This window comes from Arvicola amphibius, chromosome 10, assembly GCF_903992535.2.
Source record: "Arvicola amphibius chromosome 10, mArvAmp1.2, whole genome shotgun sequence".
Classification (NCBI taxonomy): domain Eukaryota; kingdom Metazoa; phylum Chordata; class Mammalia; order Rodentia; family Cricetidae; genus Arvicola; species Arvicola amphibius.
The window spans coordinates 113743204-113768420 of record NC_052056.1 but is presented as its reverse complement, the minus strand read 5'-3'; the positions used below and the strand labels follow the sequence as shown (position 1 = coordinate 113768420).

At 45.2% G+C, this 25217-nt stretch overlaps 1 protein-coding gene across 8 annotated transcripts in view; it reads left to right on the top strand.

Moving 5' to 3' along the window:
• The window catches only part of Spidr (scaffold protein involved in DNA repair), a 209266-nt gene that overhangs the window by 179300 nt on the left and 4749 nt on the right, over nt 1-25217 (top strand). For 6 of the 8 annotated variants that reach the window (XM_038346408.1, XM_038346407.1, XM_038346410.1 and 3 more), the window contains 8 exons: nt 3311-3398; nt 5445-5588; nt 5673-5732; nt 10902-11106; nt 11896-12048; nt 22207-22300; nt 23960-24071; nt 24371-24424. In XM_038346408.1, the coding sequence (XP_038202336.1) occupies nt 3311-3398; nt 5445-5588; nt 5673-5732; nt 10902-11106; nt 11896-12048; nt 22207-22300; nt 23960-24071; nt 24371-24424 (910 nt within the window). Of the gene's footprint in view, nt 1-3310; nt 3399-5444; nt 5589-5672; nt 5733-10901; nt 11107-11895; nt 12049-22206; nt 22301-23898; nt 24072-24370; nt 24425-25217 lie in introns of those variants that run through there. The other 2 variants (XR_005287227.1, XM_038346409.1) reach the window with 2 other exon arrangements.

Sequence of the window (25217 nt, the reverse complement as noted above, 5' to 3'; positions counted from 1 at the left end):
TAGGTGTGTGGATTAATATCAGTGTCTTTGATTTGACTCCATTGGTCCACCTGTCTGTAAATTCCCCTCCCAAGACTGCCTTTATTGTATCCCGTAGGTTTTGATATGTTGTGTTTTTATTTAGGTCTGGGACTGTTTTTTTTCTTCTTTTCTGAGACACACTTCATCATTCAATAATGTGTTGTTTAATCTTCCCAAATTTATGCATTGTCTAAGTATTACAGCTCTGAGGGAAAAGACTTCCCCAATAGAGGTGTTTCAGCTCTGAAGGGAAAGGTGTCCTGGCTGTCAGGAACCAGTGAATACCACAAAGTTACACAACACAACAAACCTCACACAAGAAATTATTGGGAAACACAACAGTGTGGCTGCCTCTGCTTAGGTGAGAAGCAGCAGGGAACTGAGCAGAAGACAGGCTTATATAGGGATTCTTGGGGTGGTGAGTGGCAGACTTTTTCAGGGTGGGGATTGGAGGGTTTTCACACTCGGGCATTAGTGGGTTTTGGTGGGTTTCGAAATGCAAAAGTAGGTGAGGACCGTCTATCCTACACACTATATGTTGTTTCTCTTGCTGTTGATTTCTAGCTATTAGTCTGTAGACATCATATAAAATACAAGCAGTATTTCAGTTTGCCTATATTTATTGACACTTAGTTTTTGTCCAAGTAAGTGATGTTTTAATGAAAGTCCATGGCTATTGAGAAAAATGTATATTATATAGTGTTTGGGTAGAATGTTCTATAATACCTGCTAGATCTGTTTGATTTTTGAAATCATTTAATTCCAATGTTTGCTAGTTTTTGGTTTTTGGTTTTTGTTTTCTTGGCCTACATGATCTGTCTAATGATGAGGATGGCATTAATCTCTGACTTTATATTTAACAGTATTTGTTTTATGAAATTGGGTTCACCTTTCTTCAGTGCTTACATCTCTAGAATTGTGATGTGCTCAATCAAAAAGAGGGACCTTCTTAATCTCTTCTGACGCGATTGGTTTGCAGTCTGTTTTGTCAGATATTAGAATTGTAAAGCCTGTTTTTTCCATTTGCTTTTTCCCAGTGTCCACTCTATTATAAGACCTATCTTTGATGATGAGTCATTTCTTAGAAGGAAGTAAAAGGAAGATCTTGTTTTCTATCTCAATCAGTCTTTTTGTGGAAGAATTGAAACTACTGGTATTCAAAGTAATTGAAAGTGTGTATTTCTTGTCATTTTAATTTTTTAATCTATTGTATTTCTTGATCCTTTGTTTCTTATCAGCTGTGTTCTCCCAGCAGCACACAGGTAAACATGACCCTGGAGAAGTAGCTGAGAGTTCAACATCCAGATCCACAGGCAGCAGGGAGGAACTGACTTGGGCTTTTGAAACCCCAAAGCCCACCCCACCCCTCGAGTGGCACACTTCCTCTAACATGGCCACACCAACTCCAGCAGAGCCTCACCTCCAACCCCTCCTAGGTAGTACCACTCCCTGTTGGCTAAGCGTTCAAATCTATGAGCATATGGAGGCAAATCTTTTTTCAACCCCCCCCAGAGTCCTTGGATCTGGAGTTACAGAAGGTTGTGAGCCTCCCGATGTTGGCACCAGGAACCAAACTACTGAGCCATCTCTCTAGCCCCTGGGTGTATTTTTTTGAGACACAGTATTTTCAAATTACAAGGAATTTATTAAAACATAACCCCATTGTACTTAAGTTAAGAAAGCATCTGTATGTATGTTTTTGAAAAGTATGTTTGGGCTTTTAGATCAGTTTATACATTGATTGTCCAACATGCATAAAATTTGGGTTCCATCCCAAGCACCACCTAAATAGGATGTAACAGAGCATTTGGGAAATGGCGGTAGAAGGATAAAAAGTTGAAAGCCATCCTTAGCTACCTATGGAGTTTGAGACCAGCTTGAGTTGCATGAGATACTATCTCAAAACACAAAAACAATCAGCCATCGAGTCAGCTTAACTCCCAGGACCCACAGAGTAGAAAAGTATAAAGTAAAAACTAACTCCTGCAAGTCGTAATCTAACCTCTGTGTGCACACATGGGTGAGTGCCCATGCATGTATGCACACGCGCGCGCATGTGCGCACACACACTATGTGTAATATAAGGTCTCACTGTGTATCCCTGGCTGGTCTAAACTTGCATAGTTTTTCCTGTCTCTGCCTCCCCAGTGTTGTGATTGAAAAGAATGTGATACCAACATAAACCTTTTTTCAGAATTCACAGACCAAGGGCCAACTAAATGACTCAGTGAATAAAAATGTTTGCCATGCAAGCTTGGCGTCCTCAAGCCACAAAGAATGTGAAAAGAGAACCAACTCAGCCATAGTTGTTCTCTGACCTCCATGCATGCACTGTGCACATGCACCCACATGCACCCACATAGACATCACACACACACAGAGTATTAGAAATAATTATAAGGCATACATTTTAACTTTAAATGTTTACAAATTTACATATATCATTTGTGTGAAACAGCCGTGTGTGTAAATATACATACATACATATGAAACAATCCAAAGGGAAATATAAATATTGCCTCCAAACCCTTCTCGATTAACCACTCAAAGACATATCTTTTAGTCGCTAGTATATACATAAGGACATTTTAATTTGTTTCTTGTCTTTAATTTAGCAAGGTCCTTATCCTCAAGGTTTTTGTTGCTTTTACTTTTTTTGTTTTGGTTTGGTTTGGTTTTTCAAGACAGGGTTTCTCTGTGGCTTTGGAGCCTGTCCTGTAACTAGCTCTTGTAGACCAGGCTGGCCTTGAACTCACAGAGATCCACCTGCCTCTGCCTCCCGAGTGCTGGGATTAAAGGTGTGCGCCACCATCGCCCAGCCTGTTTTTACTGTTTTTAATATTTATTTTTATTTTATGTGCATTGGTGTATTGCTTGCGTGTATGTGTCTGTGTAAGGGTGTCGGATCCTTTAAACTGGAGTTACAGATAATTGTGAGCTGCCATGTGGGCGCTGGAAAGTAAACCCAGGTCATCTGGTAGAGCAACTGGTCCTCCAACGGCTGAGCCCTATTTTTGCTGTTCCATTTTGGTTTTGTTTTGTTTCTTGCTGTTGATAGTCAGAAATCTTCGATCTTTTGACCTTCCTACCTCAGGCTCCACACGCTGGAGTCGAGGTATGCATGCCTGTTCTCCAGGTATTTTCTGCATATTTGTTTCAGTGGTGACGTGCTATGTCCAGGCTCATCACAGTGTAAAGAAACTGTCGTCTTTAAGCACATGAACTCACTGGTACTTTATTGGCAAATGTTGTTGATGAATACTTCCAACAGTGTCTCTTCTTATCCCAGGGCACCAGGGCTCTTCAGTTTAATTGACACCATGTGGCCCCCAGTGATGCCTCTGGCCGAGCCTTCCTGTGGCCAGCCCAGTGAAGAGGTAAGCCCAGCCTTGCAAAGCTCCTCGTCAGGAACTGAGTTGGGCACTCCTACTGTAGTCAGATCGCCATGTCTGTCCTTGGGCAACACTGTGCAGCTCGTTCCTTTGTCTGCAGTGATGTGTGAGTGTCATCTAGGACAGACTGCAGCTCCTCTCCAGTGCCAGTGTTCTGACGGTTCTCTTCCATGCTCCTCTGGCAAATTCTTGATGAAGTTTGGGTTGTATTTTGGTTTTGTGAGAAATTCAAAATGAGCCTCAGTCTGGAACCTATACTGACCTTAAACTCAAAGTAATCCTTCTTCAGCTTCCCAAGTATTAGAATTACAGGTGTGTGCCTGCAAACTCAGTCAGGATGCAATCCTCACTCACTGCTGCTAGTCAGTCTTCGTTAGCCTCATCCTGAAGCTGACACGGTGCCGTAAATTCCTTTGCAATCGTTTATAAAGTCAACACTCAGTTATCAGAACAGATGCTAGGTAGAATCCATAAATAGTCAACAGAAATTTCCCTTTTCCTCACCACATTGTTCCTTGTAGGGACTCAGAAGCAGGAAAAAAAAAAAAAAAAAAAAGTCAAGAACTTTCTTCTACTGCCCCTCGGGTTTGCTGCTTTAGTCTACAGTGCCCAAAGCATCTCTCTCTCTCTCTCTCTCTCTCTCTCTCATACACCTCCCTTTTTTTCTTCCTCCTTCCTCAACACTTACCTTGTCTGTGGTGTGTGCGCACGCATACATATAACAGGCATATGTAGATGCTAAAGCTTGCTGTCACAATATCTTTCTTCAGTTGCTTCTCCACTCAAATGTTTGAGAGAGGATATCTCTCTGGAACTCACTATTTTGGTTGGATTGCCTGGCCACTGAGCCTTGGGATCCTTCTGGCTCCACCCCCAAGTACTGGTGTTCTATCACACCAACTTGTTCATGGGCTCTGGGAACTGAATTTTGTGGCAAGTACTTGACCTACTAAGCCGTCTCCCCAGCTTCTGTAGCTGGCTTATAGCAGAGTGCTGCGTGTGACATGTGAGCCTGTGCCAGGGAGTGTTTGTGACATGTGCGCCTGTGCCAGGGAGTGTGTGTGACATGTGAGCCTGTGCCAGGGAGCGTGTGTAACATGTGCGCCTGTGCCAGGGAGCGTGTGTGACATGTGCGCCTGTGCCAGGGAGCGTGTGTGACATGTGCACCTGTGCCAGGGAGTGTGTGTGACATGTGAGCCTGTGCCAGGGAGCGTCATCCTTCTCAAAATCCCCATCTGCAGATTCTGTCAGGAGCAGTTTCTAAGTGGTGCTTGCAGTATACTCTGAGGAACAGAGTTCTCCTTCTGTTTTGTTTTAACAATAGGCCTTGTGTATCTTAGAATGACCTTAAAGTCCTGGTACTCCTGCTTCATCCTCCCAAGAGTTGAAATTGCAGGCTTATGTTACCATGCCTGGCATGAATACTAAATCTAAAATGAAATCTTAAATCTGCACAGAAATATCCTTATACATGGTCCCCCAGATGCACAAAGTAACCCATTTCTTATCTAGCCTTCCCATTAGAACATACATCATGAAACAAATTGTGTGTGTGTGTGTGTGTGTGTGTGTGTGTGTGTGTGTGTGTGTGTTCTAGTCTTAGGAATTGAAGCTAGGGCCTTTCCGTGCTAGATGCTCTACCACTGAGTTATATAGGTCTCACTAAGTGGCTCAGACTGGCCATGAAGTCCTCCTGTAGTCCAGGTAGGCCTTGTATCTCTGCCTCCCAAGCTAAGATCCCAGGCCTGCACAATCAAGCTAAGCCTGATCATGAGAATACTAAAAAACTTACGTTAATAGTATTCTTTGGATCTTTTGTTTTTGTTTTTTGAGACAGGGTTTCTCTGTAGCTTTGGAGCCTGTCTTGGAACTAGTTCTTGTAGACCAGGTTAGCCTCGAACTCACAGACACCTGCCTGCCTCTGCCCCTCACCCCCAAGTGCTGGGATTAAAGGTGTGTACCACCACCACCCAGCTCTTTGGATCTTTTAACAAGACGTTCTTACTTTCCTTTTTCCTTTATGCTAAACAGATAAAGACTTGCCTGCCTCCCCCCACCTTCTGTTATATCTTCTCTGCGTATCCGAGCCTGGGACACATCGATACAGTTGAAGGGGACCCCATTTCTGAGCTCTATCAGCCTCCAGTTGTCCACTGCTTACAAGAAATCCTCCAGGTAATGGCTGTGGCTCTAACAGGTACTTCAGATGCTTCTGCTGTTCCTGTGCTTTCTGTGATGTTTCCGTCTTTGTCTTTCCAGAATGATGAGCATGGCACGCGCTGCAGCTTCTATGCCAAAGTGGTTTATCAAAGACCACAGGTAATATCACTATGTCTGTTTGTCTGTCTGTCTTCCCCTCTCTTTCTCTAGCCTATGAACAATCTCTTAGAAATTAGTGGTATGCCATAATAGAAAAATATCTCTAAAATCTAGGCTAACCGTAATTCACCCTCCTCACTTGGAGCCGGCCTTCTCTGTGTAAACTATGTGGAGCTCCTTTGGGTTTGGTTTTTGCTGTTGTTTTAATTTTGGTTTCTTTTGTTTCTATTGGGAATCTATTGCAGACATTTTCCCCCTGATCCATAGTCAGTGAAAAAACTATAGAAGTACCAAAAGAATATGTTTCTTAACTTCTAATTGAGCTACTGGTAGGTTGCACATATATAAATAAAATTTAAATTGTATCATCATAAACAGAGTATATTAGCTTCTTCCTCAACTATAATAGAGGGCAGACTGTTCTTATAAAGGGCTATATAATCAGTATTTTATGATTCTTGAATCACGCAGGTTCTGTAGCAATTACTTTCTCCAAGTCTACACAACCTGAAGGCTGGCTCTGTGGTTTTCAGTGAGTCTGTAGAATACCTGGTATATGATGACACCGTGAACATCTGTGGTTTCATGTTATTCCAAAGTGTGTTCTAGGCACAGAACTATGCAGATCGGTGCTACAGATGCCATTTGCCCTTCAGGGAGAAGCTGTAATGCAGAGGCTAAGAGTGAGGAAGACAGGGTCATATACTCAGCAGGGAAGGACATTGAGTTCTCTGCTTCTCTAGATCAGGGCACTGCCTCATGGGGCTGGGTAGGTATGCTGATGGCCTTATATGCAATAAATAGATTCCAAATATACCAGGACAGTCAGCTTGGCTGTCAGATGTGTGTCAGATGACCCTGTGCTTAGGAACAAGTCAGGGATCCAGAACTATTGTCCATGTTCAGATACTTTTTCTGGGTTACATGTAGCTATAAGAACTCTTTGGCTGGGCGGTGGTGGCGCACTCCTTTAATCCCAGCACTTGGGAGGCAGAAGTTGGTGGATCTCTGTGAGTTCAAGGCCAGCCTGGTCTACAGAGCAAGTTCCAGGACAGGCTCCAAAACTACACGGAGAATCCCTATCTCGAAAAATAAACAAACCAAAAGAATTCTTTAATAGATTTTATGTTTTAGAAGAGTTTTCGGTCTGCATCAAAATCAAGGATAAGGTAAAAGTCTCCCATGTATGTCTTGCCTCATAGATGTTATCAACATGTTCGCAGAGTAGTACATTTGTTAACAGTTTACACAATCACTTAGGGTTTATAGTTAATAATTCTTGCCATTATAATTTGGGACAGAATCATTGCACTGCCATAGATGTCCGCGGTGCTCTTCCTATTCATCCCTTCCTCCTTCAGACCCTTTGGCAAACACTGAAACCCGGAGTACAACATGGTCTAATCATGGAGTACACAGCTTTTGCAGACTGGCCTTTTTCTTTCCATAGGAAGCCTTTAGGCTTCCATGTCTCCTGAGTGACTGAGGGCTCACTCCCTATAACACTCAGGGATGAGTGTTCCATTACCTAGCGGTATCAGAGCTCATTTACCTGCTGTGATGGTCACTGTTGATTGCCAACTTGACAGAATCTAGAATCACCTAGGAGACAAACCTTTGGACATGTATGGGGGAGTTTCTTGATTGAGTTTCTGAGATGGAAAGGGGTTAAAATATGAGCACTACCATTCCTTGCACTGGGTCTCGCCAGAGTCTCTCCGGCCTACAGAATGGACAAAGGCCACTGCAGCTGTGCTCCAAGGCAAGTACACTCAGTCTTGATCACAACTTAGCAGCATTGTCCTTGCGGTCTTGTGTTATAGGCATAAAGGGTGCAGGAGCCTCCATAAGGCCCACGGCTGGCCCATAAAGCAAAATGAGTTTGATTTGATCTCAGATATCTTCAGTAGTTGTAACACTGCACAAAAGTATAAGTGAGGCATTGCTCCTAATACGCAGTCTCTTAGCCATGAGCCCTGCAACCTAAAAGGTGACATACAGTGAAATGTTCCAAAACGGAGGAATGGGGACATGACAAGGAAAGGTCAGACCGAAGCAAGACTGAAGCCCAGCAGTGAAAACACCAAATCCTGAAGCTCGGACTCTGGCTCTGGAGCTGCTGATGGCATCTTCTGAGGTCAAAAAGGCTTGAAGGAGCCTGCCCTGCCAGCTCTGTTATACAACACACAAGGCCTCTTTCTTGGCCCATCTCTACCCCATGCCTGCAGCCCTCCTCAGGACATCCTGTGGTCCTGGTATCTCCGCACCTCAGAGCTTTCATGCAGTGACCCTTCGGGGCCTCCATACAGAGACTGGATCAGCATGAGTGAGCTGAGCTCCAGCATTTCTTTCTCACCTTTCTGACTGCTGGGGCAGGAAGACCTGCTGCCTCGCGCACTGGCCTTCCCACCATTGCCTTCCCTGCCATACTGACTGTGCTAGGACTACAAGCCAATAAGTCCTTTCTTCCTCCTGAAGCATCCCTCCTCAGGTCTTCTCTCATAGTAATGAGAAAAGTAACACATCTCCCAAAAGATCTTGTCTGCTCCCAAGTTTAAGCAATTACAAATTAGAAAAGATTTATTTTAAACAAATTTTAGCTATTGGATATTGATGTCTTTTGTGAAATATAGTCTTATTATTAATTTTTTATGCCATGGTAGTAGAAATAATTTGGTAATTAATTTTAAAAAATAGGGGGAAAGGAAAATGGCCCAGCAGGCAGGCCCCATGTGAAGAAGGAAGGAAGAAAGAGAGAAACAACTCCAGAAGGGTATCATCTGCACCTCTGTGCTTGTGTGTACACATGCATCCCAACAAGTACAATAGTAATAATAAAATGTAAAATTAAACTAAGAAAAAATTAGAAGATACTGGTCTCTCGGTCATTTGAAAGACAAACCTCAAGTATTGATGAAGAGCATTTACCCTTGGAGGGAGAAATATAGATATCTGTTTTGGTTTTGGTTTTTCACTTATGGCTGAACATTGGTTCACTATACCACAGCAGCAAGGTCTGTGTTTTCAACAGTGTAGGAAGGAAGGGAAGAAGAGGGAAATTAAAGAGTTTTCTTCCACGTCTAAGACTGACAGTGCTATGTGGGTTTTGGTCGGCTGGGAGCCTCTGATCTCCTGAGGCATCTCTGATGAGCATATTGGCTGCTTGAGCCTGGCACCCTGCTCAGAGGGCTCAGGAATGAAGGTGATCCAACAGGGACACGGGATCCTAGGTGACCTCACAGCTGCGTCACAATCTCAGGGGAGCTGCGCTGTAGCCCCCTCATGAATGACCACTAGGCTTTATCCAGTGTGTTACTGTTGCTCATTTGGTGTTCACGTCTTTCCACATAGAAGCTATCTCCTTGGTTGTCTGAGCATAGTCAACATGTGTGGTGTTTTATGAGAGATGTCTTCCAGAGGTTCCTCTGTTTGAGTACTTGGTCTCCAGTTGGTGGTGCTGTTTGGGAGGTCCCTGAAACCTTTAGGAAATAATAGTTTTTTCTGGAGGAAGTATGTCACTTGGGGTAGGCTTTGAGATTCATCTCTCCCCCTTCCTCTCCCTCCTTCCTGTTTACAGCTGAAATGTGGTCTCTGCTTCCTGATTGCCAAGTCAGCCCCCTTCTCCTGTCACCATGTCTTCCCCATCACTATGCACTGCGACCCTTTGGAGCCTAACTAAATAAACTTTCTCCTCCCAGTTACCTTTCTAACAGCTACAGAAAAGCAGCTGATCCTTAATTTGAATTCTTCTTTTCTGACATAGTAAGATATTTCAAGCTGACCTTTGGTGGTTTTTTTTTTTTCATTGATTTTGCCTTTTAGTATGTGTGTGTGCGTGTGTGTGTGTGTGTGTGTGTGTGTGTGTATGTGTACACATGTGTGTATGTCTGTGTGCTGTGCAGGAGGGCAGAGGGCAGCTTCTGAGATTCAGTTCTTCCTCCACCGTATGGAAGATTGTCTAGTTTGGCATCAGGCTCCTGTGTCCACTAAACCATATTTTCAGCCTGCTCTTCGGACTTTAGGCTTTAGAATCAGTCCCCTTTTCAAGGAGTGCCAGTGAATTTTAAAGGAAAAATGATATTTAAAAGCTAATATCTGGTCTTGCTTCTATTGGAATGTAATTATTTTTAGGCCTTCTCTGTGACAGAGCAAGCAGACAGATGTGGAGGTATCGCTGTGCACACCTGGTATGTCTGTCTAAAGTTATGTTGCACACCAGCACCTCCCACCGTAGACCGTTTTCTCTAGAATTTTCTCTAGACTTTCCTGGCTTGAGATAGAAGCAGGAAGATCAGGGGTTCACAATGACCCTTGGCTCCACAGGGATTTGAGTCCAATCGGGGCTACATGAAATTCAGTCTCAGTAAATAAAACCTTCCCTCACCAGCAAGGAGAAAGCTGGCTCTGTAAATATTTTCCTCAGTAATATTTACTCTGATTTATTTTATGTATTCAGTCCCTAATGATCTAAGCTCTTCACCCCAGCCCACATCTCCTAAGCATGCCATCCACTCCAGCCATACCAGCTGAACTCTTAAACCAGCCAAGCACTTAGATCCTGGGCCTACACTTTCTCCTTGACTTGAACTCCTATCTGTTGATGTACGTTTTGACCAACTGGTAAAGGCAGAAGGCCAGTTTACTAGAACTTCCTAAAGTATCACAGCTCCTGCAAATGACTATATACACACACACACACACACACACACACATACATACATACACACATTCCAGAAAGGGGAAAAGAAAGACAAAACTAATAAAAAATGAAGCCTGCTGCACATGCAGCAGGTTTATGACAGCTGCTTTATACGTCCTCTGCATGGTCACACGACGTCTGTCCCCAACCCTCAGGAAACAGATGGGTCCACTGAACAGAAGATGTAGACCTGGGAGGGAATGGAAATGTGTTCTCCCTGAGGACTTCAGGGGACAAGGAGAGAACTGCCCGTGAGGGCTGTGTTGTGCCCTGTAGAGGAGCCCTAACAGCCACGGAGAGGGTGGGGCTGCATCAGTGAGTGCCAGTAACCTTGGTGTGTAAACTTTATTGTGTGTTTTAAATTGTGTTTGAAATCATTTATTAAATTTTGAGTATAAATAATCACTAATACTGCTTTTAAAGGTTTTGGATATGCACAGTTAATAGGGTTTTCTTATTTCAAATTGTAGCTAAAGAATCCCTTGGCACAAAAGGAAATCTGGCTGCTGGTGACTGACATCACCCTACAAATACAGGATGAAAGGGACCACTCCCTTCCCAAAACCCTGCCAATCTATGTAGCCCCCTCATGTGTGCTGGGCCCAGGAGTTCTAGAAGAACTTGCCATGGCTGCGCCTCCTAACATACTCTTCAGGGATGCTCTTCGAGACAAGGGTATGCTGCTTTCTCTTGGTTGCCTAACTAGAGTGGCTGCTTCGATCCTGCACTGTGGCCCCATCCTGCTCAGTACTGCTGGCACCTTCCCAAAGCCCAGTGCGAGCCTAGCCTGGAGCAGGTACAGAGGCCATCGTACCCGCCATTGTTTCTCATTGACTTTGCCAAGACCACCTGGTAGGAGCCAGCACCCCGAGTTGTGGTAGACACTGGGAAGACACTACTGGCCACTGACTCTGTGGACAGCTCCTGTGCATATGTGGAAACCACATACAGTCATGGCCTCGCTGTCCCTTCTTCAAACAAAAGCTAGAGAACATGGCATATGTCTGGCCCTGTAACAAAGACCTGTAACCCCAAAAACATGGGATGCTGAGGCAGGGGTATCATCAGTTAGAAGCCAGCCTACGTCACACAGTGAGACCCTTTTTCAAAATAATAATAGTAACAATAATAATAAGGTAGGCTTTAGATCAGTCCATACCTTTCCTTGGGATCAAACAGTTAAACTTTTTTTTCCATTTTATTCAGGTATAGCGAATACCATAAAATTCACCCCTTTCAATTGTATTTGAATGTGGTAGCTGTGTTCTTTTCCACCGTGTCCACTGGGGGCTTTGAGATGTGCTTCCATGTGGCACTGACACGCTGGACATGCCTCCATTAGGAAGTGACAAACCCATCTGTGCCTTTTCTTCCTACACAACTCGTGGTGGCTGGTGAAGGAGACTGGCTGGAGTGTGATGCGTTCCTTAATTGCGTGAATAATCTGAAATATCTCCACGGCAGGTCAGATTGTTTGTGTTGAACGGACAGTCCTCCTACCCCAGAAGTCCCTCTTGTATGTACCTCCTGGTGCTGGTTCCTGTGACCTGCCTGGCCCAGTGACACTGGATGAACTGGGCTCCCTCACACCTGTCAACTCCATTTGCAGTGTGCAAGGTGGGTAGCCCTCTGATTGAAAGCAGAGTTTTTATTGTCTTATGTGTTTTATGTATTTTAAATACACTGCTCAATAAGTTTTATTGGGTATCTAGTTCCAGACATTAGATATATAGGGGGAAAGTAAGAATAGGGCCTGATTGTGGACTGGGAGTCCATGTAGAAAGATGTAGACCAGGTTGGTGTACAAACAAAACTCAGTGTCTCAAATGGTGCTCTCACCTTGGTGCATAAGATCTAGGAAGGTCCCTAAAGACTGGATCCTTGAGCCTATGAGGTGGCTCAGCAAATGAAAGTGTTGCCCCCAAACGAGTGACCTCTGAATTCAGTCCCACCATTGACACAGTGTAAAAAAGAGCGCCAGTTCCCACAAGTTGTTCTCTGTACTGTGCATGTATACAAGCACAAGCATGTGTGTGCTCATGCGTGTGCACACATGTACAAATGCAAAATAAATATTTTTTTTTAGGTACCTGAATTCTTAAGTTAAGATCTGAAAGATACACCAGTGACTGGGACAAGGAGCAGGACTCAGAAGCTAGCCACATGAGAGAGCTTACAAGCCAGTGGAGAAGGATGGAGAGAGGTACCAAGAGGAAGCTGAAGGACAGCTAGCTGTGAAGAGTATAGTCTGCTGTGCACAGAAATGGGCAGCTTCAATATTGACAAAGTCACAAACATAACTGTGTGCACACTCAGAGAACACCCTGTAATGATAGCATAAGGAGTGGTTGAAAACTAGCTTTGAAGACTGGAGGGGACACGGTCTGGATTCCACCCTGTAAGTTCAGGGCCCAGAGAGACAATAATGCAGCCACAGAGAAGTAAACAAAAGACAAACAGAGCAGTGGGTTTCATTAGGAAGAGTATTGATGGTATTGCTGAATTACTGATCAAGAGGGAGCATATGTGCAGAGAGAAGCTTCTGCCTTAGGCCATGAGACACTGGCAGATCTGCCAAGACAGGCATAGAATATGACACTTGGAGAACATACCTGTGTCTTGCTTGAGACTTCGGATATTTTCTTGTTAGAGATTGCTATTGTTATTTAACATATACTGTGCATAATAGTGGATTTCATCATGATATTTTCAAACACACATATATAAAGCATTATGATCATGTTCACCACTTATTACCTTCTCTTTACCCCACTCCATTCTCATTGTTCCCCTTGTTTGGGAGTAGTTATACTTTTAATATTTATTTTATTTTTAATTTTGTCTATTTGTGTGTGTCTGCAAGGGTATGTGCACATGAGTGCAGACACCCTCAGCAGCCAGAGGTGTCGGCTCCCCCTGGGGCCGGACTTAAAGACAGTTGTGAGCTGCCCAGCATGAGTGCTGAGAATGGAACTCAGGACCTCCCCAAGAGCAGTACACACTTTGAACCTCTGAGCCATCTCTCTAGAGCATTCAATTGTATTTTTAATGAGATTATAAAAATAGTTGGTTTGGGTGGTTTTAAAGCAGGCAGAAGAGATGTTTCAGCAACTGGTTAGATATATAAATCCTGAGATTTTTTTAATTTTATAAAAATTGTTTCATAGTAAAAGTAATACGTATACATTGGAGTTAGGTAACGCTGAACTCAGGGGACGGTAACAACCTCCTACTATATATCTCCTGTACCCTTGTCTGCTGTGTCACACACACACACACACACACACACACACACACACACACACACACACCATAGCCCTGGAGGAAATGAAGTGTTCTCGGCAGGAGATCTATCTGGAGCTGGAGGTTCACACAGCCATAGGTAAGCCTTCATGGTGAGGCTGCTCCTCCCCCAGCACACACATAGGATGTTCCAATACATTCTTGGATGTCATTGCCAGTAAAGGAGAATTTTAGGGGCCAAGTCTGTGCTTTGCGGTATTTAGTTCTTTGATGTTATTAGTCTTGCCCTTATTAGTCATGTATTGTATCACTGAGCGGCATCTCCAGCCATCATGGACCTTATAAAAACTTTTACATGCCTTATAGTTCACTTGCTCAAAGTACTTTAATATGCTCACAACATTGTACAAGCATCACTATAACGTTGGAGCAAAACAAGCAAACCAAACCCTGGTACATGTTTCCTGCCACACTCTTAAGAAATTGTCAGTCTGCTTTCTGCTTCTGTGGATTTCCTGTTCTGGACTATTTGCTGTTATTGAGGATTTATGGCAGGATCTCTATAGCCTTTGAGCGCCTCCTGTCCTCTGTCCTGAGTGCAGGTGGCAGTTGCAGGCATGCACCTCCATGCCTACTTTGTTGTTTGTCAGACATTCTCTTTTGTATGTTCACATGTATGCCTGGAGCCTGGGAATGTCTGAAGAAGGTGTTGTATGTCCTGAAACTGGAGGTATAGGCAGTTGTGAGCCACTTTGATATGGCTGCTGAGGACCAAACCCAGGTCCTTTGCAAGATCAGCGAGTGTTCATAGCCCATCTCTCCATCCACTAGTTATATTTTAAATATGATGTCCTACTGTAGCCTAAACTGTTCTGTAACTCACATGTGGCCCAAACTAGCCTTAAACTTAAGATCCTGCTAGTTCAGCCCTCCAATTACAACCACAACATCCAGCTCCAAGTTTCCATTTTCATTTTCCATCACCATTATCACACGTGCATGTGTATGTAGAATGTACACCTGTGGAGGTCAGCTCTGTGGACTCAGTTCTCCCTTCCCTTTACGTTATCCCTGTGGTGGACTCGGGTCATAGGCTTGTGCAGCACTTACCACACTGAGGCACCTGTCTCCCTGGCCTGGCTTCTGTTTCTCAAATGATTACGTGTACTTTATGACCCAGGATGTGGTCTTTTGAAGTGAATGTTCTCTCTAAGCATAAGAATGTGTTTTCCTGCTGCTGGATAAAAATATCAGATATTCAGTTCAGTCAATAGGAGTGTTGGTTTGAGGTTGTGCTTGTGAATTTATTGTTCCTACAAGTTCCATCTCTCTGTTCCATGTGTGTTTTATTTTATTTTAATCTCACTAATATCGCCATGGCAGACCTGGAACTTAATAGACCATTCTGGTCTTGAGAGCCACTATCTTCTGCCTCCCAATTAAAGGCATTCACCTGGTTCTTCTTGTATTTGATGCTTTGTTGGGTGCATATACGTTAAAGAATTGACCCTATTATTGTTATGTAACAATTATTTTAGCCCCAGTAATTTTCAGGACTCAGAGGTTTGCCCTGTCTGAAATTAAAATTACTGTGGCATTCTCTTACTAGGCTTAGCCTTATGGCACGCCTGCTCTCTCCCTTTATGCACTGATAGTTTCTTTTAGCTAGCATATAGTTGGCTCTTGTTTTTGTCCATGCTAATAATCTGCCATTTAACTTGTATAGTAAGATTGTTCATTCGCATTAGAAAGGATTAGTGTTGTAGCTGATTAATACAGCTTTTCCAATGTATTACTCCTGGATCCTTTTTCCTACTCTATTTCTAGGTTGTTGTGTTGTTTTGTTGTTGCTGTTTTCCCATTTGCATTGAGCATTCAGTGTATTCTATTTCCTTTCAGTATTTCTATTTTTTTTTTTTTAAGATTTAAACTCTTACCTGGACATGGTACTGCATGCCAACATAAGCTGCATAGTGAAACTCATAAAAATTAGAATGAACTAGAGTCTTTCTAAAGGTACTCGTGGTTGTCGTAGAGTTTCTGGTACACAATTACAAAACTCAGGTTGGCTTTCAGATGGCACCGCTGTCCTGTGTCCTGTGAAAATGTTACTAGCCAGGCATGTGGTTCATGCTCGTGGTCTGCACTTGAGAGGCAGAGGCACTAAAGTCGCCCTAAGTTTGAGAGCAGCCTGATCCACATTAGCTAGTCAGGGCTATATGGCAAGACTTGGTACCAGAAAGCAAACTATGCGCGCGCGCGCACACACACACACACACACACACACACACACACACGCACGCACGCACGCACACACACATACAGCACTGCTGTTCTTTATCTTGCTCATAGGTGTAAGTACTGAATACATGTTATTGTCAGTTTTGAAAACCTATTAAATCAAAAATACCTTGCTTGTCAATTTCATTGATGGTGTGTTTCCTATAGACTTACATTTCTGACATTTTCCTCCCATCTCCGCATTCTCTGGTAACATTCACTGTGAATTTCCTCTGTTTCCTGGCCAGCTCTGAAGGTGTCCTGCAGGCCTGTGGTGGACAAGCCCAGTGTGTAAACACATTGTCATGGAACAGGCTACTGCCAGGTCCCCTGAGAAGAGAAAGCAAAGTAGCAAAGATTGTCTCTACCTGCTAGGAGGGGTGCCCTCAGTAAAGTGATGGAAGAGAGTAGACTGACCCTGCCAGCTGTCCATGGCCACCCAAAGGCTGGTAACCGCTGACCTTGGGGGCAAAGTCACATGAAGCTGGTCCGTACTGCTCTGTGACAGTGGTGCCCCTTCTTGGGTTAATCACCGTCTTGCCCTGCTGCCTCCAGGCCCAGAGACTCTCAGATAGGACTTGTTCTTGGTGAAGTTCCTTCTTCACATCTACCCTTTGAAGGCCCCTCTGTAAAAAGATGGTCTAATAGCTAATATGTAGCCTTCCCTGAGCCTATCTGTGAGAGATTTCTGTGTATCAGCCAGAGTAAATAAAGGCTTTTAGCAGTGAGTGCAAGAGATGAGGCAGGCTTTCCTTTCAACACTCATGTAAAATAATGCTTTGGATACCAACTGTTCAGTGGTATACTTCCCATCCAGCCCTCAGAACTGGCTTAAGACTGTATGCATGAGATGATTTCCAGGGGCTTATAAACTGCAGATAGAGAGCATGTCTTCAGCTCATGCCATATTCTCTAACTGAAGGAAGATTACCTAATCCCACCGAAAGGTCAGATACCTGAGTAAAGCGGAGCTTAGATCAGTAGCAGCCTGCTTTGTAGTGGTCCGTTTTTAGAAAGGAGTTGGGAGTAAGCCTGAGAGCTTGCCCTGGACTCGATTCTCGGCGCTGAAGGAAACTTGGGTGCAAGAAGGCCAGAGTGCAGAATGTCCACTGCTACTTGAGATGGTGCCTCATGTCTCCCTTTGGACTCCTGCTGTGTCTCTGCAGCTAAGGAGCTACTAGGAGAGAAGAACCCATTTTTAAGGGTGTAGTCCATGATGTAGCCAATCTTTAGTAAAAAGTCGCATGTTCGAGAGTGCATGGCAGCACAAACTGCATGATGCAGGGTGACATGAAGTTGACTGGGTAGGGGAGGAAAAGTGGAGTGAGGGCTGGATAGGATCAAAGTGCATGGCTTTAAATAGCCAATAGAAATGAAAAATACTTTACTGTTTTTTATCCATTTGATAGACTTTTGATTATATTTACAAAGACAGTGTCATTAGTTGAGGCAAGCTCTTCAAAATTGACCTCTTCTTATTTTTTAGAAGTCATTTAAGTTTGCATTGTATGAACGTATTTTAAAAACCAAGCCTTCTAGTTCTCATGTAATTCTGCTTCACTGTCTGTAAATGCTGTTTCCTGGTGCTTGTTCTAGTGGAGAATGACATTTTGCTTCAAAAATGTGAATGGGGGTAGGGGATATACCTCTGAAGTGAAATGTTTGCCACGTGCTAGATTTGCTCCCCAGTACAAACAAGAACTAGAAGATAAAGATGTGGAATAAGAGAGAAGAGGGAGGAGGGGTGAATTCCTTCTCTGGTTTTGGAAATTCAGCAACCTCTTACTTTTTCTTTTGATATCGAAATGACTATAATTTGACAAGGATGGTCTGAAGAACACTAGTACATCCAGGGGACATCTTCATCTCTACTGTGTACTGACAACCTCATACTGTATTGCCTATCTGGTCTTGGTCCTGTTCCGTCAGCATGCATACCTAGCTCACTCCCCTGACCCTTAAGCCAGCTCCTGGGCCACATTTATCTTCTGGTGTTTATGTATTTCACCTCCCTTCTTCCCCAACTGGACCGACCGATCACGTGACAGTAAGTGTTACAGCTTTGATGGAAAAGTATTCTGGCAGTGCAGAGCCAAGAAATATCACAGGTCACAGTAAGTGTAGCAGCTTACAGCCCTGCTCTCACGGGAATGTTTCCCCAGTGTAACTGCTCTGCTTCAGCATGGGAGGGCTTCCCCAAAGAAGCTATTACAGTTCCGCTCCAGTTCTGCTCCCTCCGGCTGAGTCTAACATCTCCACTCTGCTACAGTGAAAGTGTTACAGCCTTGCTCTGCTCAGCTCCGCCCAGGCTCCGTTTCTGCTCCTATGAAAGAAGGTCTCACCCACACCTCATTCAGGAGATTTGTTGGGAGGGAAGAATGGAGGAGGATGGCTGCCTCTGTCAGGATGGAGAAAGGCAGTGGCAAACTGAACAGGTGCAGGGCTTATATAGGGCTTCCTAGGGGCGGGGTTTTCCAGGGAGAAGATTTTCAGGGCGGGAGTTGGTCAGATTTCAGTCCTTTGAGCTCAGATTGGCTAGATCTCGTGATCAGGTATTGGTTAGTTTTCTGCTTATTTGATCAAGGGCAGATTTGGCTCTGGTTTCAGGGCCAAAATGTGTTTCTCTCACTGGCCCTTTTTAGCCCTTTGACTCTAATTTCAGGGCCAGGGCATATTTGTTTGACTGACTCTGATTCTATGGCCAAATTGTGTTTCTTTGGCACTGGTTTTAGGGTCAGAGTGTGTTCTCTGGGTGCTGCATGTCTCTGACTCCATAGCTAGGGATTGGTAATCCTGTAACAGCAACTGGTTGAAAGTCTGATTAGAAATCCTTTGGATCTGTTGTTAAAGGAATCTAGACAAGAAGTTTATAAGGCAGGATGCAACTAGTAAGATTAAGGAAAGGGGGGAAAAGAGGGGCTAAGAAGGTATCATTGTTGTGTTCTTTTAAAAATGCTGCGTAGTCCCAGGCGGCAGCTGTAGGCAAGCAGCAAATGCTGTGAAGTCCCAAATGGTGGTAGCAGGCCATGTGGCGGCAGACAGTGGGCCCTGCGAGCAGCCAGTCCCAGGCAGAGAAGGCTGCCGGTCTTAGAGCCGTGGGTGGCCTGAGCAGTGGTTGCGGCCCATGTGGTGGCAGGCAGTGGGCTCTGGGAGTAGCCAGTCCCAGGCAGAGATGGGCTGCCGGTCCCTGAGCAGTGGCTGGTCCCAGGCAGGGAGATACATGGCGGGCTGGCAGAAGACAGAGACATGGTGAGGTTGAATATTTATTCAGGGGAGTTATGAAGGGGGAAGGGGGAGAGAGAGAGAGAGAGAGAGAGAGAGAGAGAGAGAGAGAGAGAGAGAGAGAGAGAGACAGAGACAGAGACAGAGACAGACAGAGAGAGAGACAGAGAAGGGGAAGCAGAGAAGTAGGGAGAGAGGCAGAGGCGAAGCTGCCTCTCCGAGAGGAAGATGGAAAAAAGAGCAAGCTCAGGCTGGAAGCTGAAGATCAGCCTGCCTCAGCAGATGGGGAGGGAATGGGCGTGGCTTGTCTCTTAAAGGGACAGGGACCAAAACCATAACAATCATCCCATTCCATATTGGACTATGCACTGGCCAGAGGCATCAAGCTGTTCCTTATGTTTTGAAGATCTGTCTTAAGTTGTTGGATCTTACCTTTTACTATACCTGATTGGTTAACAGAAGCAACGTTCTTCCCCAGGAAAAGACAAAGACCACCTCTCTGCTATTAGTAAATTTAATCTTTTCTGATTTTTGTGGTACTGTGGTGGCCAGCAAGTCTATCTGATCCTGACGAGTGAGGATAGTCTGAGCTACCTATTGGAAATCCTGGATGAATTGCGAGGAAAGCCAATGGTAAACAGGGAAGTAGTCAAGCCGCTGCTCCAGTGGCTTCACCTGCAGTTATGCCTAGAACTGCCAGAAGGAGTAGAATCTGAGTTGCTTGTTTGTCATCTGTGCTGCTATAAACTCAGTGATGGGAACTGGCAAGGCTTCCTCACCAGGTACCACCCCTAATTAGGAGAAAGGAACACAAGGACGTAAGTCCTACCACCTAGAAGGTAGGCAGTGGTACACTTGTGTGCCACAGAGAATCAAGGCATTGTGAATGTTTTGGCAGAAGAGCTGGGTTGTGGTACTAAGGGTTATGGTATTGTTGCAGTCTGCAGAACCCAGAGTGCCCACATGGTGTGTTCCTGGGGAGGTAAAGCAGTCTGCAACACCAAAGAAAGAAGTGTGGGAGAGATGAGGTGTAGTAGTGATATTGGCTCAGAGCAGTTTACCAGTGACAAGATAGGAAAATCTAATAAGACAGTGGGGGAGGGCACAATGGTGATGGTGAGTTTGACCCAGGAGGGACACACAACCAGCATTCTTATAAGCAGTCAGGCAAGACACTATTCAACAGCTGATATGCAGAGGTTAAGATTTGAAACAAGAAATGATGTGAGGGGGAGGTAGAATCGGTATCATCAAAAAGGAGTTATATTAGGGATGGAAGGACCTTTGAGGAGCTTTAGACCACTGCTTCTACTGTGTTGATACCTAGGGACTTAGAGAGAGTGGGATGTGTGCCCTCTGTATTAGGACCATGCCTGATGGGCGGCTATAATAAGTACCATAGTAGAGTTTACCAATGGGGTGCCATGGGTCTTTAATTAGAATGTTAAAAAATTCCCCACTCTGCATAAAAGATAAACAGAGTGCCTTCCTCAATATGCATTGTGTCTCTTACAGGAGCAATAAGGGCAGCCTCCATAAGTTTTTGCCCGGTGTCAACAGTAATTTCTAGTTTGATCATAGAAAAATCAAGCATAGGGGCAGGTGTTTCAGAAATGAATTTGGGTCTTATCGGGATAAGTATGTTTGTAGATGATGAGTGAGCAGTGTCCAGACCCCAGCATGTGAGTGAGTGGTCTGAGTGCCCTGCTGAGTTCAGCTTCCTGGACCTCAGATCTCCATGTAGAGGTCACTCTTGACGGGTATGGGCAGGAGGAAGAAAGAGAAAAAGTGGGACATGACCCAGTAGGGTGGGCGTTGGGTCTTGGCATTCTTCTGAGACCAGAAGCAGGCTCGTCAACCTGGGTATCTTCTGAAACTTAGGAGAACGAGGTCCTGCTGGGGTTGAGATGTAAGAGGGGGGATTAACTTGAGCTGATGGTATAAAGGTTTGAGACGAGAGAGATGAATCCAGCGAGGGAAACCCTTGATCTTAGCGCAGTTGGAGTGGTAAAGGGCCTGTCCATTCTGGAGAAAGAGGAGGGGGATTGTGACCTGGAGGAGAGAGGCAAACTATGTCCCCGATGTTAACTGAAAGAGAGGAAGGGGATGTGGGCGGGCTGGAGTTCCAAAGAAGAGTGCTAAGACAGTGTGACAAGGGGGTGAGACGGTGACCAGGGAGAGGTGACGCTGAGATAGGAGCCAGGAGGCATAATCAGTCGTCCATCTATGAACTCAAAAGAAGAGATGAGGAGGGGCTTCTTTGAGTTTTCTCTAATCTGAATGAAGTTCTTGGGAGAGCTTGATAAGGATATTATTGAGAGAATGATCAGTTCATTCAACTTTGCCTGAAGACTGGGAATATGGAAACACCATGGGGTGTCAAGGGCTTTGGCTACAGTTTGCGAGATCGAGGTTGGAACTCTTGACACGGGGGGTGGGGGAGGACGATCTCCCTAAAAAGGAGATTGGAAACCATCGGTGATCTTTCATTAGTGGTGGGGAAAGCTTCTACCCATCCTGAGAATGTGTCCACCATGACTGAAAGGTATCTGAAGTGTCTTAACTGTGGGCATGTGGGTGAAGTCAAACCGCCAGTCTCATCCAGGGAGAGAGCCCCTGGCTCAGTGAGTGGGGAAAGAGAGACTCCAATGCCCGGAAGTAGGATTAGAAGTTTGACAAATTTTACAAGAAGCAGTGATAGTCTTTAGATAGGATAGAGCCTCAGAGGGTGATCTGTAAATAGGTTTGATTAAGAGAGACAAAGCCTGGCTGTCAGGGTGAAGGCTCTGGTGTAGACAGGATAGAACGTGTTGACTATCTGGGTGCTGGAGACTGAACCTTAGTTCCTCGTGTTTGCACAGTGAGCCGTCTCCCCAGCCCTGTGACTGCATATGTTCTTAGTCACAGTCAGCAAGGAAACCAGAAAAATCACAAAGGAAACTAGCAGACTAGTAAGAAGTTGAGCTAAGACAGGCGATTCCAGAGGCGAGGAAGTGGGGCAGTGGTGAACCCAGCCTTTCTTCTCACTAGGTGCCGTGGTTGATGTAGATGAGAGCACTGCTTTCTTGTGGCCTGTGTGTGACCAGTGTGGCAATGGGAGATTGGAACAGAAGCCAGAAGATGGGTAAGGCTGCCTGAAACCCCTGGGGCCCAAAGAACACTGCAGTAACACATCCCCAGGGTCCTGCAACCTTCTGTCCTACACATGGGCTCCCCAAGCACAGAAGGGAACCCTCTCTGCTGGACTTCAGGATAGAGACTGTGGTATCTTTTGCGGGTTTTCCACTGTCTGTGCAGCTCTTCCTGTCCTTAAAAGTAGAACTGAGCTTTGTGCTTAGCTCCTTCATTATTAGGAGAGGAAAGAAGTACAAGTGTGAACAGGTAAGACAGGCTGCCTGCCATGCCCTAGGAGTCCTGCAGACTTTCCCGGGGACACAGCATCTGCGTGCCATGCCCTAGGAGTCCTGCAGACTTTCCCGGGGACACAGCATCTGCATTGCATGTCCTAGGAGTCCTGCAGACTTTCCCAGGGACACAGCAGCTGCGTGGCATGCTTGCAGACTTCTCCCAGAAGACTGTGAGCATCTGTCAATAGACATCTCTCTTCTGCCCACTTTTATTACCCTTCTGGGCTGAGGTCAAGGCTAACTATTTTTCTTGGCTATGGTTTCTGTGCTATGATTACACCATGACCAAAAACAGGCTGAAAAGGAAAGGGTTTATTTGGCTTACACGTTGTCCATCACTGAAGGAATTCAGGACAAGAAGTCAAACAGGGCAGGAACCTCCAGACAGGAGCTGGTGCAGGGGACTGATGCTTATGGGCTTGCTCTCCATGGCTTGCTCAGCCTGCTTTCTTACAGAACCCAGGACCACCAGCTCAGGGGTGACACAACCAGCCATGAACTGGGCCCTCCCCATCAATCACCGGTTGAGAAAATGCCCTTCTGCCCGCTGCCCAGTCTTAGGAGGCATTTTCTCGACTGAGGCTCCTTCCTCTCAGATACCTGGTCTGTGTCATGTTGTCACACAGCTAGCCAGCACGCTGTCAGTACTGTTTTTGTCTCTGGAGTTGCTTCTCTGCCTCCCGGTGGACTGTGTCACATCACAAACCAGAGTCCAATCACTTGTCCATTTCCTAGAAGCCAAGAGTGGGACTGAGAGACGCTCAGCAGTTCAGAGCGTGGGCTGCCCTCCAGAGGACCAGGCTGGGTTCCCAGCAGCTCACAACTGTCTGTGACTAGTTCCAGGGGCTCTGATGCTCTTTTCTGGCTCTTCAGGTGGTGGACAGAATACGTTGAGGCCAAGCATCCATATACATAAAATAATTTTTTAAAAGAGACAAAGAGCATACATCTTATTGATGCCTGCTGGGTTGTTGGCCTTGTGTGTACACAAGACACTTCTGCATTATTTCAAAGAAGCAAGGCAGCGTGGGTTCATGTGAAGTCAGTGTGGGAGTGAAGAGGCCAGGGTTGATGAGCAAGCTTGCCCCGCTGGAAGGGTGAGACCTTCACTTCCTGGAAAGCTACATTCACCCCATATTCCTCATTAATAAAGGCCTCGTTGTGTACCCAGGGGCCCCCTCAGCGGCTCCCAACTATTAATCCATCAGAATAGTCCAGTCCCTGACTGCTTTTGTCTGATTCCAATAATTTAATTCTGACTGTAGAATTAGTGAGTCACTAAACATGTATGTTTAGAGGAATCTCTTTGCTGTAGGACTCTTCTGATGTCCCCCCACCCCATGTTTCTTGCACTCCCATGTCCCCTCACACGCTAGGGGCCTCTTCTGTGGGGACTGTTCGCGACTGGTTGTGTCGCCGCTTCAGAAGAGGAGCCTGCACATCTTTCTGGACTGTCCCACGAGACCCAAGAGTACTGTGAAGGTCAAGGTAGGAAAGGGACCTGGAGCTCATGCTTGATTCCATGTGTCTGCTCAAGACTGGAACAGGGTACATGTATGTTCTTTTACTTGCCTTGTGGCAGACTCTATGTGCCAAGAAGGAGATGTGGTAAAAGCTGCCTTCAGTTCTTAGGAAGGAGAAGTGGGGTCACCTACCACAGTTTCTCTATGTAGTGGTTGTTTACAGACAGCTTAGATTCGGTGTTATCCTCAGACAGGAGCACCTTGGGTGAGTGCTTGCTCCCTGGTGGGATGTTTCAGCTGAGTCCTTCTTCCCTGTCACTGCAGCTGTTGGAGAGAAGTATTTCTTCACTGCTGATGTCTGCTGCCTCCACGGATGGGGTAAGTATGGGCAGGGTAGGGGTGCAGCGTGAGTGTGCCCTGTGCTCTGGGACCTGTGTACAGCTGCCCCTTAGGAAGACCCCTTTGCTCTGTGTGTTCATCGACAACAAATCCTACCACAAGAAGAAGTTGCTTGTATTAAGACATCCACCTTACCACTGCCATGCAGTGTAGAATGGCAGGGTCAGAGCCCCTTCCTCCTGCTTGGAAATAGAATCCTTTTCAGATCAACCTTCAAACAGACCCTGGAAATCTTCCTCTGTGGCTTCTGCTAGAGACGTACAGCCTGGGGACTAGAGCTTCTTCACGACTTCGCAGTCACAAACAGAATTGCCGAGGAAAGGCTGTTTTAAATTAGTGTGTGTGTGTGTGTGTGAGAGAGAGAGAGAGAGAGAGAGAGAGAGAGAGAGAGAGAGAGAGAGAGAGAGAGAGAGAGAGAGAGAGAGGGACGTGAGAGGAACAGCTTGTAGGAATCCAGCATCTCATGCCCTGTGGTTCTCAGGGATGATTGAACTCAGGTCATCAGACCTAATGGCAGGCACCTTGCCTACTGAGCCATTCTTGTGGCCCTGAGGCCCTTTTAGTTTATTACTGTGGGATAGTCTGGACTTGAATAACTGAAACATTATTTACTATTTCTCAAACCATTTAGGGTTGCCTGCCTTGAGAATTACTATATGAGACAGTCAATTGTAGCACATTGCCTCCAAGAAAAGAATTACAGCGTGAAAAATGGTCCACACAGTGGACTTCTTTCTTCGAAATGCCTTTACCACACAGAAGCGTTAAGGAC